Source organism: Lynx rufus, unplaced genomic scaffold, assembly GCF_022079265.1.
Source record: "Lynx rufus isolate CCGP_SWC_20201006 ecotype Redwood Valley unplaced genomic scaffold, mLynRuf1.p SCAF_3, whole genome shotgun sequence".
Taxonomy (NCBI): domain Eukaryota; kingdom Metazoa; phylum Chordata; class Mammalia; order Carnivora; family Felidae; genus Lynx; species Lynx rufus.
This window is the reverse complement of record NW_025814845.1, coordinates 37,115,468-37,133,407: the sequence shown is the minus strand read 5'-3', so window position 1 is coordinate 37,133,407 and position 17,940 is coordinate 37,115,468. Positions and strand designations below refer to the sequence as shown.

General features: G+C 40.1%; 1 protein-coding gene across 1 annotated transcript in view; it reads left to right on the top strand.

The window, feature by feature from the left end:
• Nucleotides 1-17,940, top strand: part of CORIN (corin, serine peptidase) — a 256,772-nt gene that overhangs the window by 167,035 nt on the left and 71,797 nt on the right. Inside the window, exons 7-10 of the mRNA XM_047090824.1 lie at nt 4,890-4,997; nt 6,899-7,009; nt 8,704-8,820; nt 12,795-12,902. Of these exons, the coding sequence (XP_046946780.1) occupies nt 4,890-4,997; nt 6,899-7,009; nt 8,704-8,820; nt 12,795-12,902 (444 nt within the window). The remainder of the gene's footprint in view (nt 1-4,889; nt 4,998-6,898; nt 7,010-8,703; nt 8,821-12,794; nt 12,903-17,940) is intronic.

The following is a 17,940-nucleotide window of genomic DNA, read 5'->3' as shown; positions in this document are numbered from 1 at the left end:
AGGTGCTACTGGCATTTAGTGGGTAGAGGCCAGAGATGCTGGTCAGCATCCTACAATGCACAGGATCGTCCCCACAATCAAAGAATTACCCACTCTCAGTTTGTCAGTAGTACTGCTATTGAGAAATCCTCCTTTAGAGCTAAAAACCAATAGTCAGAAACCCCAGGAGTCAAGAAACCTGGGTAACCGTAATGAGCTGGGCAACTGCGGGCAAACTATTTAACCTCTCTGGTCGTCTCAAAATGAGGGCGCCTCTGGGTGGAAATTGAGCATCCATACTTGAATCTTGAATTGAGGCAACACAATGATGTTCATAGACTTGTAGAGACTGAGAAAAGTGAATGAAGCTCTTGATAAAAACTTTTCTGTTCCTTAGTTTTCTCCTTTAATTTAATGATAATTTTGAGGGATGAAAGTTAATAGAGTAAGATGCCAAACTGAAATAAATATCAACATGCAAGAATTGCAGAAGTAACATTTTGTATCAGGTACTCATTAAAGAAAAAAAAATCTGCATCTAGAAAAACATCTACCTTAGGTTATGTAAAGTTATGCTTGTATTGAGCAAGAAAATCATAGCAAGAAGCTTTTGAAAATTTTGATTTGTTGGCCCTAAATGGTGCTGGCATCTCTTTTCAGTCCAAATAAACATTTATTCCAATAAAAGGAGGCACTGTGATCTTTGCTGTTTGCTATGCATTTCTGGCTGCGCTGCGCCTCTGGTTAAGGTTCTGTGTGTTTACTAATCACGCAGACCTCAGGGAGGTAACAAGTTGTTTTCCAAATGCAGCTCATTTTGTATCTATCCTCGGAAAATGGCTTCTAACCAAGGAAGTGGTAACAGTGGAAAGTTCAATCTGCACCTGTGTGAATAATGAGGAATTAAAAAAAAATGCTTGAGTCATCTCCATTTATGAAATAAATGTTTATTTTTATGAAACAATTTAATAGATGACAGCATTAATTTAAAAAAATATCTACAGCAAGGTGTTTTAATATGCAACGTTTTTAGAATGGGCCTCACAGAAGGGATGCATGAATCATTGGAGATTTTTGGCGTGTTCCAAGGTTAATCAGATTCTAAAAGAAGTATTTGATTCCCCAGTCTTACCATCAAAAAAAAAAAAAAAGTGAAATGTACTGCTTAAAAAAAAAGATAATTAACTCATATCGTTTAAAATATGTCACCCCGCCCACCCCACTCCCTCCTCTGAGGAATGCAAATACTTTAGCGCGATGGTCAAATTGAGGCCCCTGGTTATTGCTGATTCTAGCATACTGATTCAAAACCTGCTACAAGAGTAATTTAGATTAAAAACAAAAACAAAACCAAGACAATAATAAGAAATATTTTTTTTCAAATTTCCCAAGGAAATGTATATATTTTGATGCACAAATTCTCTAACTTTGCAGAGTGGGCAGGAGAATCAAAGTTTGTAACCTTTCTTGACTCAGCATGTAGGCAGTGGTTACATGCAGCAGCGTGGGGTGCAGGGTGGGGATTTAGCGCCCTCTGCTGAATGGGAGGAAATAGTCCTGTCAGGTGAAAACTGGGACCTCTTTTTAATTATTTTCCTTTATGATGGTCATCCTTGTTATTAAACTTATTCAGCCTGGGCGAAATAAATAAAAAGCACTTCCAGAGTTCTGTGTGTGTAGAAGTGGGAGCATGTATGTAGACACGTGTGTGTGTTGTCCACATACGCACCCTCTTAATGTAGGCACTGAACAGATAGATGGTCCCTAAGGAACATTACATTTTTTAAACGATATGACCCTACAAGTATGTAAGTAGCTTCTTCGAAGAACGCTTCGTGAAATAGAAACTTATAATTCATGTAACAAGTATAATATTTTGATGTATGTGGCCAACAGTTTAACTGATCCATGCCCAAGAATTTTGGTAAGGAATTATTATAGAGTCTGGGATGTTTACAGTGAAGAGGTACTCATCGCCAGTCATGTGAGATGCAGACTTCTGCTTGAGGAGAAGCAATCAGGTAGAATTTAGGAGACAATTAGATTCTTGGTCTTCATCAGCCAAGTAGACTTGTCCTCAAACGTGTCCCCTTTGTTCTTGCTATTCCTTCTGCTTGAATCATGTTGAAACTTTCATCCCATCCACTCTCCTGAGATCCTGTCTTCCATGATCCCTCTCCAGCCTTAAGAATTTGTATTTTGGGGGCACCTGGGTGGCTCAGTGGGTTAAGCGTCCGACTTCAGCTCAGGGCATGGTGTCATGGTCTGTGAGTTTGAGCCCGGCACAGGGCTCTGTGCTGACAGCTCAGAGCCTGGAGCCTGCTTCAAAATCTGTGTCTCCCTCTCTCTCTGCCCCTCTCCCACTCACACTCTGTCTCTCTCTCTCTCTCTCTCTCTCTCTCTCAAAAATAAATAAACGTTGAAACAAATTAAAAAAAAGAATCTGTATTTTGAACGTAATTCACTTTAAATAAGATAAAATACTTTTAAGAAATCTCATTTCTATTAAATGCAGGCTTCTTAACACATATTGATTTAAAACATTTTTATAACTTTATTGAGGTACAATTTCCATACCATATAGTATCCCATTGATTTTTAGTAAATTTATGGAGTTGTGTGACCACCACCACAATCCACTTCTAGAACTTCTTCATCTCCCCTCAGATTTCCCTCCCACCTATTTGTAGTCAGTCCCCATTCCCACCCCTTCAGCCACAGGTAACCACTGCTCTGATCTCTGTCTCTGTAAGTTTTCTTTTTCTGGGAATTTCATAAATGGGTCATACAATATGTAGTCTTTGTATCTGAATTCTTTTACTTAGCATAATGGTTTTGAGATTCATCTGTACTGTCACATATATCAATAGTATGATATTTTTAATTGCTGGATAGTATTTCATCATTTGAGTATTCTATATTTTGATTATTCATTCACCAGCTGGTGAGCGTTTGGTTTCTAGTCTTTGGCTATTATAAATAATGCTGCCACAGACATTTGCATACAAGTCTTTGTGTGGATGTATCTTTCATTTTTCTTGGGTAGGTTTCTAAGGATGGAAATCATGAATCATATGATAAGGTTTATAGTTAACTTTATGAAAAGCTGCCATACTGCTTTCTAATGTAGCATTATTATTTTACATCCCCAGCAAGTATATATGAGAGCTTCAGTTTCTCAAAATCCTTGCCAATACTTGGTATTTTCTGTTTATTGTTATTGTTATTATTATTAATTACCATCTTAGGGGGGATGTGTAATGGTAGCTTATTGTGGTTTTAATTTGCCTTTCCCTAATGACTAATTATATTGAGCACTTTTTTTATGTCTCCTTCGTATGTCTTTTGTGAAGATTTTCTATTCAATTCTTTCACGTATTTGAAATTGGGTTGTCTTGTTATCGAATCTAGAAGTTCTATATATATTCTGGATGTAAGTCCTTTATCTGATACATGACTTGCAACTACTTATTCCAGTATGTGGTTTGTCTTTTCATTTTCTTAGTAGCATCTTTTGAAGCCACAAGCCTTTAATGAAGTCCATTTGTTATTATTAGTTTTGTAATGGCTTGTGCTTTTGTTGTTATACCTAAGAATTCTTCCAAGGTCAAAAAGATTGTTTCCTGTTTTTTTTCTTCTAGAAACTTCATAATTTTAGCTCTTACGTTGAAGTCTGTAATCCACTTTGAGACAGTTTTTGTATACAGTTTGAGGGAAAAACTAGACTTAATTTTGCAATTGGCCCAACACCATTTGTTGAAGAGTATTATTTTTACATTGAATTGTACTGGCATCTTACACATACTGATTTACATTACACATATTTATTAATCTCTTCCCCAAACCCTATTAAGTAATTGATATTATCCTAGTTTCATAAATCAGTTTACAGATTCATAGACTTTAACCACTCCAGTTATTCAAGTTCTCACAGCTAGTAGTAGATGGCAGAACCAGGGTGCCCAAGTATCTGGTTCACCCAAGTACAAGATCTAGTACAAGGACCAAGTCCAAGTCCTTCCATATTACTTATTTCAACATTAAACTTTAAGCTTCCGGAGGTTACATAGCACTTAATCTTATCTTGTCACCATAATCTAGCCCAGTACTGATTATTTGAGGATCATGTTATGAAACACTGAGTTGACTTAAATGATATTGTGTGTGTGAAAATAACAACCTTATCATCTAAATAACTTTTTCTCTCCATTCTGTTCATGCTTATCACGGACAAAACTAGACTTTCATTTTATTTTATTTTTTAAAGTTTAGTTATTTTGAGAGAGAGAGAGTGCAAGTGGGGAGAGGCAGAGAGAGAGAGAGAGAGAGAGAGAGAGAGAGAGAGAGAGAGAGAGAATCCCAAGCAGGCTCTGTGCTGTCAGTGCAGAGCCCGACATGGAATTTGATCCTACAAACCATGAGATCATGACCTGAGCTGAATCTAGAGTTGGACACTCCACCAACTGTGCCACCCAGGTGCCCCTAGACTTTCATTTTAAAGGAAATGTTTTAAGGAAATAACTACTCAGCCTGTATTAAAAGTCATTCATTCTGCATGAACATGAATTTCATTAGGAACTTTGTTGAGTTGAGAGTGTCTGTGCTCGTATTTGACTATAAAAGAGCTTTCAGGTAACATAAAGTGGATCTCAGATAAAGACTTTCAGAAAGTGTTAGAAGCATTGATTTGGGAGCCAGAAGGTTCTAGTCCTCTCTCTGCAGGAACTTGGTAAGTGATCTTGAACAAGACCTTGGATGTCTCTGCATCACAGTCTCCTCACTGGTAAAACAGTAGATGTGGACCTGGTTACCATTATGATTTCCCTCCCGTGATATGCTTTTGTTAAATGAATATCCTATAACATCCTGTTCTGCTCTGATGACATATCAGCGGCTTCTCTTATATACAGATTGCAGTGAGGATTTGTTTCACTGTCACACGGGCAAGTGCCTTAATTATAGCCTTGTGTGTGATGGATATGATGACTGTGGGGACCTGAGTGAGGAGCAGAACTGTGGTAAGTAGTATTGTTTCCCTGAAGGTTTTCATTTAAAATGACAGACGTGCATAGTCCAGAATTCGTAGCTCATTGTTTGTTCACGTGATTAGCAGGTTAACTTGCAAAATGGCTGGTTTCCTTATTTTTAGAAAGAGGAGGTTTTTCTCAATTACTCGTCTCAGTCATGTCTTATGTGTCAATGTAATATTTCTTAAAGTCACAATAATGAAGTGCTTAAGTAGAGTGGAAAGATGGGTAACGGTTGTTAATATGTTAAAATTTTCTCCTTGAAAGTGTTGTATTTCTTCTCTGGTTAGGTCCAGTGACCCGTATTTAGATTTTGAGCTCTTGAGCAAAACTTCACAGACAGATGTATTGTTGTGTGTACATCATAGAATTTACAGTTGGGAAAGGTCTTATAGATGACCTAATCCAAACCCTCCTTTTACAGTGAGATAACTGGAGAAAAGAGGGGGGGGGAAGGTGGGGGATGGGGTGGAGGGCTTGAGTAGTTGGACAGGTCAATGGAGAGGAGCAGGGAATATAGTTACTGTGTGAAAAAGAATGGTCTTAACCACTCAACATAATTCCTCTAAAGATAGTAGGATATCATGAAGTTTGTGTTCTTAGGGTGACTTTGCCCCTCTGTAACGGTAATAATTACAACTTTCCCTTAGACCAGTCTTTGTCCCACTTGCCCATCATTATTAGCAAGCTGAGCACGTGGTGCTTCTTCTGGTTTCTGCACATGTATCCCATCTATTGTGTCTTTCTTCTTTTCTCAGCACTTCATCTTCCATATACTATACCTTACTTTATTGCTGCAATATGACCTTTCAGATCCATGGTTGCTCCATGAGTCTGTCAACAACAGTGGTACTCTCTCAGTGGATACTCATAATTGTTCCTCATTATTGAATCTGTTATCCACGAATCCACACACATCTGTTAAGTGGTTACTTATATTAAGGCTTTTCCACATCTCATGGTAAGGAATCCCACAGAGTCTGCTCTCTGTGAGAAGAAACTTGACTTAATTCCCTCTCTTTTTTTCTCCAGGAATGTGTAGTTTAGGGAAGAGGTTAAATCTAGGCTAAAAAGGATCACGAAAAAAATATAAATATTCTGCATTTCTTACCCAGGAGTTTTTTTTCCAATATGAATTATATATTAAGATAGTTTAATAAAAAGCCTAAGCTTAGCATCAGGAACGATGACAGGAGATATTTGCCTTCCCAATTTATCAGCGAGAGGTAGGTTACAATTCTTAGACACATGGTAGAGTCGTCACAAATCAAATCAGCTATCTACATTGTGAAACCCACATCACAGATCTGTTTATGTTAGCCAATGTAAAAATAAAAATTTTTCATAAGGAAAGAAAACAACAACAAAACAAAAACAGGAACAACCCGTGGGTCCTGAGAAAGCTGCCCGGTTGTTACTCATTTGAAAAACAGACAGGGGGCGCCTGGGTGGCGCAGTCGGTTAAGCGTCCGACTTCAGCCAGGTCACGATCTCGCAGTCCGTGAGTTCGAGCCCCGCGTCAGTCTCTGGGCTGATGGCTCAGAGCCTGGAGCCTGTTTCTGATTCTGTGTCTCCCTCTCTCTCTGCCCCTCCCCCGTTCATGCTCTGTCTCTCTCTGTCCCAAAAATAAACAAACGTTGAAAAAAAAAATTTATAAAAAAAAAAAAAAAAAAGAAAAACAGACAGATCTTACCCCACAGTGATGGTGGCCAGTGGGTCACATGCTTAGGTAGGAGGTGGCATTTTAATTGTGCCGGAGCCACCATAGAGAAAGCATTGAAGGTATCTGAACAATTGGAACAGACTCTCTTCACCTGGAATCATGAGTCATTCAGCTCTAAGTCTTTGTCGTGCTGGTTCTCTACATCCCCCTGAGTTTTTGTTTCCTCCAGATTGTAATCCCACAAAGGAGCATCGCTGTGGAGATGGGCGCTGCATTGCAATAGAGTGGGTTTGTGACGGTGACCATGACTGTGTGGATAAGTCCGACGAGGTCAATTGCTGTAAGTGCCCTGCGGATTTCCATTTGCTTATTTTTTCCTTTCTGCCTGTTTAGACAAATATAGCGTCCAGCACTCAAATGGGAAGATCACTGTACTTTGCTTCTAATCTATGAAGATAATAATTGAGCGGTGTGATGGCAAGAACAGTGTCACGTATCTGGCTTCCACGTGTGTCTCCCCAGAACTCCAAGCTTAATTTGGCTGCTCTGGCCAGGCCGGTGTCTGTTTTCTGTCTCACTGGCCACACATCTCCTTTCTGCATCTGTAACTTTGTCAAAGAGGATGTTCTTCCCAAAGATTGGGGGACTCTTTTTCTGCAAGCTATGTTTGAGTAACTAAGCTTCCCTGAAGGAACCTCCAAACATGCTCTCAGTCACTATTTGTGGGAGAACATGGAGAGGATTGCCAGAGAGAAGAAAGCCTTCAGTGTTCCTAGGGTTACATAGAGCACATGATAATAATTACAACTTTACGGGCTGTTGTGTTTCTGGGTGAGTAGACAGTCTGGAATAGTAGAAGCTAGATGTTAAACGAGAATAGTATTGACCTGAAGGAGTTAATATGATGCATTTGGTGCATGTTCAAACCAATTAAAGTTTTTATTCCATCTTTTGCTGTCTAATAAAAATAGGCAAATTGATACATATGAGATTGAATATTTAATTTGCCTATAATTTGAGGCAAAAATAGAAATATGGGTCGTATGGGTTTTATTTTGACAGAAGAAAAGCCATCTAAATTAATTAACAAATGCAATACCCAGCTTTCCCTTTCCCTGAATTGAATTGGAACTGAGTCCTTGCTGGTGGACATAGTCAAACAGAGTGGACAATATCTCGATGGATCTTGGGAAAACAAGGACATGGTACTCAGGTCTACCGATTCTGGTGTTCAGCCTCAGTTCAAGCATATGGAGCTTTAACATTAGACAGTAACTCAGTGAAGGCTGAGGTTACATGAATGGGTTTCTGATGCTCGAAAAGACAATAGGGATAGAATTTAGACAACCTTCAGGAACTGGAAGGTTAGTAGCCACTAGACCATCCCTACCAAACGTCAGATGTTATAAGCAGTTTTAAAATAAGGCGTTTATTATATGCGGGGTACTATGCAAATTCTTTCACATACGTCATTTCATTGGCCCATTAGGTGAGATTGGAATAAAATGAAATGTTTGGGCTTTGAGTCAGAGAAGCTTGCCTTCACATTCCGGCACCAGCTTTTAACAGCTTTGTGGCTCTGAGACGGACGCTAACCTCTCTAGACTTTAGTTTCCTTATTCTATACAAGGTTGATAATATCTACTTTGTAAGTCTGTTATGAGGATCTGAGATTAGATACATAATCCTGCTAGCACAGTTATTGCCGTATGCTAAGCCTTTAATAAATTATTGCTTTTATATTTGTAATAAAGCTACTATCATCCTTAAGACAATTTCTCACCCTGCCCTTATCAAGAAAACGTTAGTTTTTAGTAAGTGCTATTTCACATGGCAAGAGAGAGCCTCAAAAGAAAACTTTCCATTCCCAAAACACGTGGAATGAAACAAATTAATGACACATTCGTTCATTTATGTGGAACATGCAGATAGAACGTTTCATTTCTTGGTAATGCCAGATAAGCGGGAATCCTATCTATGATCTGCAGACAGAAGTACAAATCAGTGCAGCGAATATTATTCTGGCCTCCACAGCTTGTCACAGCCAGGGTCTGATGGAGTGCAGGAGCGGACAGTGTATCCCTAGCTCTTTCCAGTGTGACGGAGACGAGGACTGCAGGGACGGCTCTGATGAGGAGAACTGCGGCGACAGTAAGTGTGAGAGCATTCCTCACCCGCGGACTTTTCCCTGGGAACGGAGCAAAGAGTTGGGAGTTACCTAATGCTTACGTAGGATTTCCACATAAACAATTCCAGATTGCCCAGCTCAGCATGGCTCACAGCACTGGCTGGCCGTAAAACCCTTCCTTGTGGTCAGTATAATTCCCCAGCATCTTGCACTGAACAGTCCTCCCTCAGGATAGACGGTGGAGGTTGAACACTTAAACAGCATGGGAGATTCAGTGATCTGTCTTATGGGGAAAGTCAACACGATGATCAAAGAAAAGTTGAGTCTGTAGTATTCTGTTAAATTACATTAGGTTACAATTAGGAGGAGCTGGCTTCTGAAATCAAACGTGACAGCCTCCCCGGGTGCCTCGGTGGCTCAATTGGTTAAGCGCCCAACTCTTGATTTCTGCTGAGATTATGATCTCATGGTTCAGAAGATTGAGCCCCAGGTTGGGTTCTGTGATGACAGTTTGGAGCCTGCTTGAGATTTTCTCTCTTTCCCTCTCTATCTCAAAACTAAATAAGTAAAAACAAATAAACAAATAAAAAATGTGATTGCCTTCTAAAATAACTATGTGCAGAGAAACAGTTTCTCTTTTTTTGTGTGCCCTGCCGTGTCATTTTATTTTCATTTATTTTTTTTATTTTGAGTCGTTATTTAAATTCTAGTTAATTAACACATAGTGTAATATTGTTTTCAGGAGTAGAATTCAGTGATCGATGAGAGAAGCAGTTTCATGCCTCACATTAACAAGTAACATACTCAACTACACTTAGAAAGGGTCACTGATGTCTTCTGTGAAACTCGAAAAGAAAATCAAATAAGTTGGTTTTTAAACTGTGTCTATTTCTGTCAGAAAAGAAGAGCCCTTGACTTAAAAATCACTACATTTGTTTGTAAGTGACCTTGCCACTCACCGGCATAGCCTAGTCATTAACAATGTGGCTGCTGGATGGGATGCTTGGGTGGCTCAGTCAGTTGAGCATCCGACTCTTGATCTCAGCTCTGGGGGACTCAGGTCTTGTTCTGAGGGTCGTGAGTTCAAGCCCTGCATTGGGCTCCATTCTGGGTGTGAAGCCTACTTAAAAAAAAAAAAAAAAGAATGTGGCTGTAGGTGACTTCGGGCTGGTAACTGAACTCTGTTGTGTCTCAGGCTCTGTGCCTGTAAACTCAGAGTAATACCTACTCAGAGGGCTGGCACATCGTGAACACTCAATAAACATGAGCTATTATTATCACACGACTGTTGTGTTAAAACATGTCTTGGGCTGAGTATATCACAAATTGGCCAATGAGGTTGGTCACATGTAGCTAAATTAATTTTGTCATGATGAATATTTATCCTTAGAATAACTTCAATGAAAAAGCATTCCAGGCCTGAAAAGAGGTACTTTTAATCACAGATGTAGTACCTAAGAAATCAGGTAACGAGTACTTCATTTTACCAATTTTAGCATTCAGAAGCAGATTCTTTTCTAGCCATGAGTTATGATGTGCATATCAGCCAAGCACCTCCCTTTTGGATCAAATTGTTCTTTCTTTCGACATAATTCATCTGTGTTTGAGACAATTTTGGATTCTTTACTATGCAATGGCAAGATTTATAAACTATTTCCTAGCATATGTGAGATGTAAGAAAGTCATGCAATAAAGTGGATCAAAAGTAAAATTTTTACCATCTTCATATTACTTAATCTAATGAATCTGACTTAATAAATGTATATTGTGGTGCTAATATGTGGTCAACCACTGGGAATCTGGTGGCAGGCGAAATAGGTCATGGAGTTTGCAGGCCCCTGGGGAAGACTGGCATGACATAAATAATTGAGTAAGTCAGTGTCTACCATGGAGTGACATGGGCCAGGAGGGAAAGTTCAGGGAGCTTTGTGCCGTATATGGGATGCATGCGCTGGGACAGGGCCTCAGGAAGTTTCCCTGAAAAAGAGACGTTGGAGGTAAGATGTGAGGAATGAGTGGAGCTGACTTAATGAAGTAAGGTGGGACTGGAGAAAGCACTTTGGACACAGGGATCCGCTTGTCCGAAGGTCCCAGGGAGGAGAGGAACAAGACATATATGTAGATACCAGGAGAAGGCCACTATGATTAGAGCCAGGAGTGAAGGGGAAGGTGCTACTCCAGAATGTTGTCACCAGTATCCCAGGCCGGCTCTGCTAGGAAGACTGGGGAGGGAAGTAGAAGCCACCAGGGCCTTTGGGCCCCATTCAAGATTCAGGCCTCTACAGCCCTCAGGCTCCCCTCTCAGCCCTGTTGTCTAGTCTCCCCGAAGCTCCAGTGATGCCAACCTGTGCCCTCCCCACTCCAGCCTTTGTGTATTCTGCTTTCTGCTTGGGAAACCATTCTACCTTCTTTCTTTTATTTATTTTTTATTTTTAAATTTTTATTTATTTTTGACAGAGAGAGAGAGAGAGAGAGGGTGCGCGCAAGTGGGGGAGGGGCAGAGAGAGACGGAAACACAGAATCCGAAGCAGGCTCCAGGCTCCGAGCTGTCAGCACAGAGCCCGATATAAAGCTCAAACTCACTAATTGAACTGTGAGATCATGACCTGAGCCGATGTCGGACGCTTAAGACTGAGCCACCCAGGCGCCCCACCCCATTCTACCTTCTTATGCCAACTTAACCCACCTGCCTTAAAAACCCCTTTGAGAAGCTCTCCCCTTATTGTCCTAGTTCGCTTCTACTGCCTTACATATACCTTACATACACAGTGATCACACGGCTTAGCTGTGTGTGTAAGGTTCTGTTCATGGCCACATGCCTAGGTGGAGTATAAGCCATTTCACTTCTTTTATTTTTAATGCCTCATGCCTAGCCTGTCACCTAAGCTTGTCACATAGCAGACGCTCAATATCAGCTGAAATAATGAATGCAGGTTGTCTTATTAAAATTCTTTAAGAGACTGGATGCATTGATATTAGCCTGGCTTACCTTGCAAAAGTGGTTTGACCCTGATGATATTAAAAAAAAAAAAAAAAAAAGGAGTGGTATCTGTTTTCTTTGAAGGCTGTGATATATACTGTTGCACATTAATGGGAAGGAAAGAGTCCAATATAATAAACATTATCTGACAATTATAGATAAGAATGAGTTTATGTACACATATACTGTTATTTATACTTAAAAATGCCTTGCAAGATTTTCTAGATTCTAGATGACATATATGAAAGTAACTGACTATAATGAGCAAGAGGTAGAGAGAGAATGGGTAGTAATTTATTACCCTATCCATTTAACCTACAAATGACCAGGAAATCAATGGGAAAAGCAGTTTCCTTTCTACAAACCTTAAGGAAAAGCCATTAGGCTGATGTTACTGCTTTCATTCATTTGGAAACAAGAAACCCAATTCTCAGGTCATCATAGCTAGGCCAGTGATACTTTCCAAGGACATACAGAAAATATGGATAGCAGCTGCATAAGATTTGCACCATGATAAAGTATCCTTACTGTATTGGTGTTGATGCCCTATTTATTTTTAGGGAAAGCATTTTCCTTACAGGGAAGAATAGAGTTGGGTGCAAATGAGTCCTTAAAATAATATCATTTGATACTCAAAATTCCAAGATCATTATCTTGGACTTTCTCTCCAACCATCTAAATTTTATTCTGTAATCAAGTTTATTCACCCATGTAAACATAAAACACCTTTTCCCCCCCGTTAAAAGTAACAACCACCTGTTTTGTAGGCTAGGTTGCCTCTTATTTCTTCATTCCTACAGAATCCTTTTTGGAGTAACAGTGTTGTATTTAGTTGCCAGGACAATTAATCCAGAAAGTTACATATTTAACATGTGTTCAATATTTTTGGAGAAATTGGAAGGGAATTAAAGTTGTGTCATTCCTCCGCTCCACCAGACGTTCTTGATACTTTCTATCCCCGTGTCAGGACTTTACAGATGATGAAAGCAAATGTGCCTTTCCCCCCCCCCTCTGTAGGTCAGACTCCATGTCAAGAAGGCGACCAAAGATGCCTCTACAATTCCTGTCTTGATTCATGTGGCGGTAGCTCCCTTTGTGACCCGAACAACAGTCTAAATAACTGTAGTAAGTACAGCAGCTGACAAATGCGATCATCATGTCAGGATGTGCCTTTGGCTGTTTTCTTTTGAATTGACATTAAAATGTTGAAATCTGGAATCCCTCCAAGTGTGTGTGTGTGTGTGTGTGTGTGTGTGTACATTTATATACATATTTCTTTTTTAAAGGTTGCATGTGGTAGCGGAAAAGAAACAAAATGGTCTTAGTTAACTTAAATCAGAAACAAATGTGTCATTGTGAATGGCCTATAAATCCACCTTGCTTAATATCATTACCATTATTTTCGATTCAACATCAGCTCCTATATATTACGTTCTTGGCTCCATCTATGGGCAGATGCTATCTTTCTTCCGTTTGAAAGCACAGCTTCAAAAATAGAAACTTTATCCAAGAAGGGAATATGAAGTTCATCTAAACAGCCACCTAAAACCGTGGCGGGTCTGTTCTCCTAATAAGATGTATTCTCACCTTTCCGGGAACTTTGCTGGCCTGTAATGATCTTGAGGCTGTTATGTAAATTTGTTTTGGTGACAAATGGTGGAAACAGGTGGCTTTCTCAAAAGAAGATTTCAGGAGAGGGAACTCCTGGGGAAGAGAGAAGGGGCAGGGATTGCAGACGGCTGTATAGACTCTCGTGGGAAATTGAAAATGAATCAGAAAACCCCAAAAGACTCTGATTTCTAGTAATGAACTCTTATTTGTGGGCTCCGCTTTCATATTCTGCTCACTTTTTTCACTTTTTATAATCAACTTGTGGCCTCATCTTCAGCTTGGGGCTTGAGGTTTAGAAGCAGGTCTGTCAGCTGTTCGTTTACAAGAAAGTATAAAGGTTATCTCTCAGATGAAAGGCCGTAAAGTTCAGGTTCTAGTTTTATGCAGTGACCTTTCTGCGTCACTGTAGAGCTTATAGGGGCTGCTCCTGTACCCACAGGGATGTGAGGGAGGCAGCCAGTGAAAAACCCAGACTGAGGAGTTTTTGTTTATTTTCATGAGCACTTAATAACTGTTTGGGGAAAAGCACAATCCCCAAGCCTTTTCCATTTCCATTCCCATATGAGAGAACGGTTGAGATAGATATTAATGTAACTATTAAGACATACTGCCATTTTCCTCACTCTAAACTGATGTAAATAAGTGTGTGTTCATATGCATGTATGTATATGTATATGTATATGTATATGTATATGTATATGTATGTGCTGGGTCCATTTCACGTTGCTTTATCTCCCAGTCTGCTCTGGAACTTTTTCAGGATTGTTTCTTTACTACACCTTTAGCTTGGCGTAAGTAATTTTAAACAATGACAGTGTCATCTCAAAGATATGTGTTTATTATTGGTTTTGGGGGTTGTCCGACATGGAATGGCACTTTGTGTTAGATTCAAAAAAAGTTGAAAGGGCACTGTGAGCCTGTGTCAAATTTGGGTGGGGAGGAATTGAGGGTATGTTGTCTTATTTTCTCCATTTTTGAAATATGTCAAAATATAAAATTTAAAAATATGTTACACCTGTCAAAAAGAGAAGTGGAAAGAAGGGCACTAGGTAACTCTGGCTCATAGCCTACTGGTATTTATAGCGTGCAGACAATGTTCCAGGCTCTGGGATGGGCACCAGGCACTTTAATGGTGAAGAAGGGCGACATGATTTCTGCCTTCCTGGAGACAACTTTTCAGTATGGGAGAACATAGTGCCATCTTTCCACTCAGGTATACTGTGTGAGTTTTATCTTTATGTTCTTTTTTGAATGCTTATTTATTATTTTTTTGAGAGAGAGAGAGAGAGAGAGCAAGTGTGGGGGAGGAGCAGAGAGAAAAAGGGAGAGAGAGAATCCCAAGCAGGCTCTGTGCTGTTAGTGTGAAGCCTGAGGTGGGGCTTGATCCTATGAACTGTGAGATCGTGACCAGAATTAATATCAAGGGACGCTTAACTCACTGAGTCACCCAGGCACCCTTCTCTTCATGTTCCTTAAATACAATCAAACAATGTCCTTAGCACTTCACTGTCTCATCAGCTTCTTCACTCACCACAAATATTCTCGCTAGCTTCTTCCATATATATTCAGCAGACATTTGATCATCCCCTCTTCTGAGTTCCAGGCACTGGGCTGGTCATTGGTCCCTCACTCCTTCTCTGTTATTAAAAATAGTTTATATCCCTAACTTCCAGTTGAAAGTAAAGATGTTTTTTCTCATTTTTCAAACTTCCAATTGAAAGTAAAGATGTTTTGGGGGGCCTGGGTGGCTCAGTCGGTTAAGCGTCCTACTTCAGCTCAGGTCACGATCTTGCGGTCCGTGAGTTCGAGCCCCGCATCGGGCTCTGGGCTGACGGCTCAGAGCCTGGAGCCTGCTTCCGATTCTGTGTCTCCCTCTCTCTCTGCCCCTCCCCCACTCATGCTCTGTCTCTCTCTGTCTCAAAAATAAATAAACGTTAAAAAAAATTTTTAAAAAGAAAGTAAAGATTTTTTTTTCTCATTTTTCAAAGAGTTTCATAGTGGTATGTCTGTAAAGTTGGTCAAGGAGCATCTTCTCTCAGAAAACGTCATGCATTTGAATATGTGATTAATTATTTGAAGATCCTTACCGCTAGAGAGACTATCGTTACCCAGATTCTGAGGCACAACTACACAGCACTGTCTTTCTCTAGCTCCATACTAATGGAAGTATGAGTTTGAAGAATGTGGATGTTCTGTCTGATGGAGTCAGCCTGTTACTGGAGTTGCTGGGATTCTGGTTCTTGAAGACACTTGTTCTTGCTATCCCATAATATATAACTTACTAATGGTCTCTGAAGATATACTCACTGGGACCCGGGCATCAGTATTTTTTAAATTTCCTGGTGACTCCAATAGGCAGCCAAGGTGGAGAATTATTAGCTTAGTGGTTTGTCCATGGCTAGGCTGCAAGGGTATGGGACATCCCTGAAACTGAATATAAAAAAGTCTTCATAGTTTTCAAAGTTTTCAGTGGAGAAGTCCATGGCTTATCTCAGACTCCCAGAAATACCTACAGTTAAAAAAAACCCCTAAAACCCACATCTCTGATGATATTGTTTACTGAGAGGCTTGAAGTATCACAGTATTCCCACATCCACTCACAATCCCAAATCTTTAATACCTCCTTGAGGCAAAATACAGACACATCCTTGCCTTAGGGGGTAGGAGCAGGGTGTGGGATCCTAATCCTCACTTCCACGTGGCGGTGTGCAATCCAGACAGCCGGGGAACCCTGTGGAAAGAGCAGCTCCTGGGCATGTGTCCTTCCTCCCACTCTCTGTGCCCATGAGCACCATGGCTGTATGAAGCCAGGTATGACTGTCATACCCCAGGGACTCTCAGGTTCCCCATAGTGTTCCATCAACTGTTACTTCTACATGTTTACTCATGCCTTTTTTCCCCTCCAATGCTGAAGAAGCAATGGACCGCTTTGTTCTTTACATAGCTTCCTACTGACCTCCCAATTTACTGTCCTGTCCTTGCAACCTCCAGTTGGAAGGAACAGATAGTATAGGGATGTGGTAAAGGAACCAAACACCGTAAGGGTTAAGGACTTTAGTCCTTGGGAGCAAATGGTAGATGAGAGGAATGGTCTCTTTCTAAAAGTATTCTCAACTAATGAGTGAAAACTAAATGATTAAATTAGAATATTACCATATAGTGACACTGATTGGTTACTATTTGGTAACATTAATCAGTGAATTAATGGGTCAAGGCATTGAGCATCTACAGCTGCTGACATCACAAAAGGAGAGAAATCAGTTATACTTTGCTTTCTGATGAAAGAACACCATAGCACCTATAGCCTTACCTAAGGGATGAAGCCTCATCAGCCCTCTGCATTCAGCTGCCCATGTTCTGGAAATAAGAGTAGCAGAGGAATATATTTAACTTCACCAGGACTGAGTAGTCAGCAAAGTCAAACTCTGGGACACTCTACAGTTCAAATCTCTGGGTTCTTCCATAGTTAAACTTTAATTAAAAATAAAGGATGGGCGTCCAGATGGGTCAGTCGATTAAGTATCTGACTCTTGATTTCAGCTCAGGTTGTGATCTCACAGTTGTGATCTCATCCTGTGCTGAGCATGGAGCCTGATTGGGATTCTCTCTCTCTCTCTCTCTCTCTCTCTCTCTCCTTCCTCTGTCCCTTCCCTGCTCACCAGTGCACACTCTCTCTTCTCTCAAAATAAAAAAAAATATTTAAAAAATTTGAACAAAATTAAAGGATGGAGGGGAAGACAAAACAAGTTTTAAAAAATGGGCAAGGCTTAACTCTAGTATTTAGGGTGAAGTGCACACTTAGGTAATAAAACTGTAAGAAGACTAAGGTAACAACTATGAACTCAGTTGCTACTCTGCGGAGAAAGGAGAAGCTTGATAGAAGATAGGGTATATGGAGGGTCATCTGGGATGTCTGGCAAAGTTCAATTTCTTGATTTGGGTGGTAGGTACACGGATGTTCACCTTATAAAACTCATCAAACCACTAAAAATAATGATAAAAATAAATATAGAGTTTGAGGCAAAGATGAATCTTAGAATATTGTATATGCCAGTAGACGTTGAAAGTGCCGTTTTTCTCATGTAAATGACCATTTAATACATGATTTCCATGGGCGCCTCGGTGGCTCAGTCAGTTACGCGGTTCACTTCACTCAAGTCACGATCTCAGTTCGTGAGTTTGAGCCCTGCATCAGGCTCTGTGCTGACAGCTCAGAGCCTGGAGGCTGCTTCAGATTGTGTGTCTGCCCCTCCCCGCCCCCACTCTGTCTCTCTCTCTCTCAAAAATAAACATTAAAAAAATACACGATTTCCAATGGCTTCATCGTGGCAAGGATGTAACATCATTTAGTTAACAATCCCCTCTTTAGGTTGAATTTAACAAATATGTTTTCAGACTTTGAAAAGTGGGATATCATTAAGACTCAATTAGGATCAATTTTTTTTCAACAGATATTTATTAAATCTCATCTATGTTCAGGAAAATGTGCTAATGAGCACGGCATCAAACTCGCATTGAAAGCAGTCCTGCAGGATTAAACGTCTTCACGTTT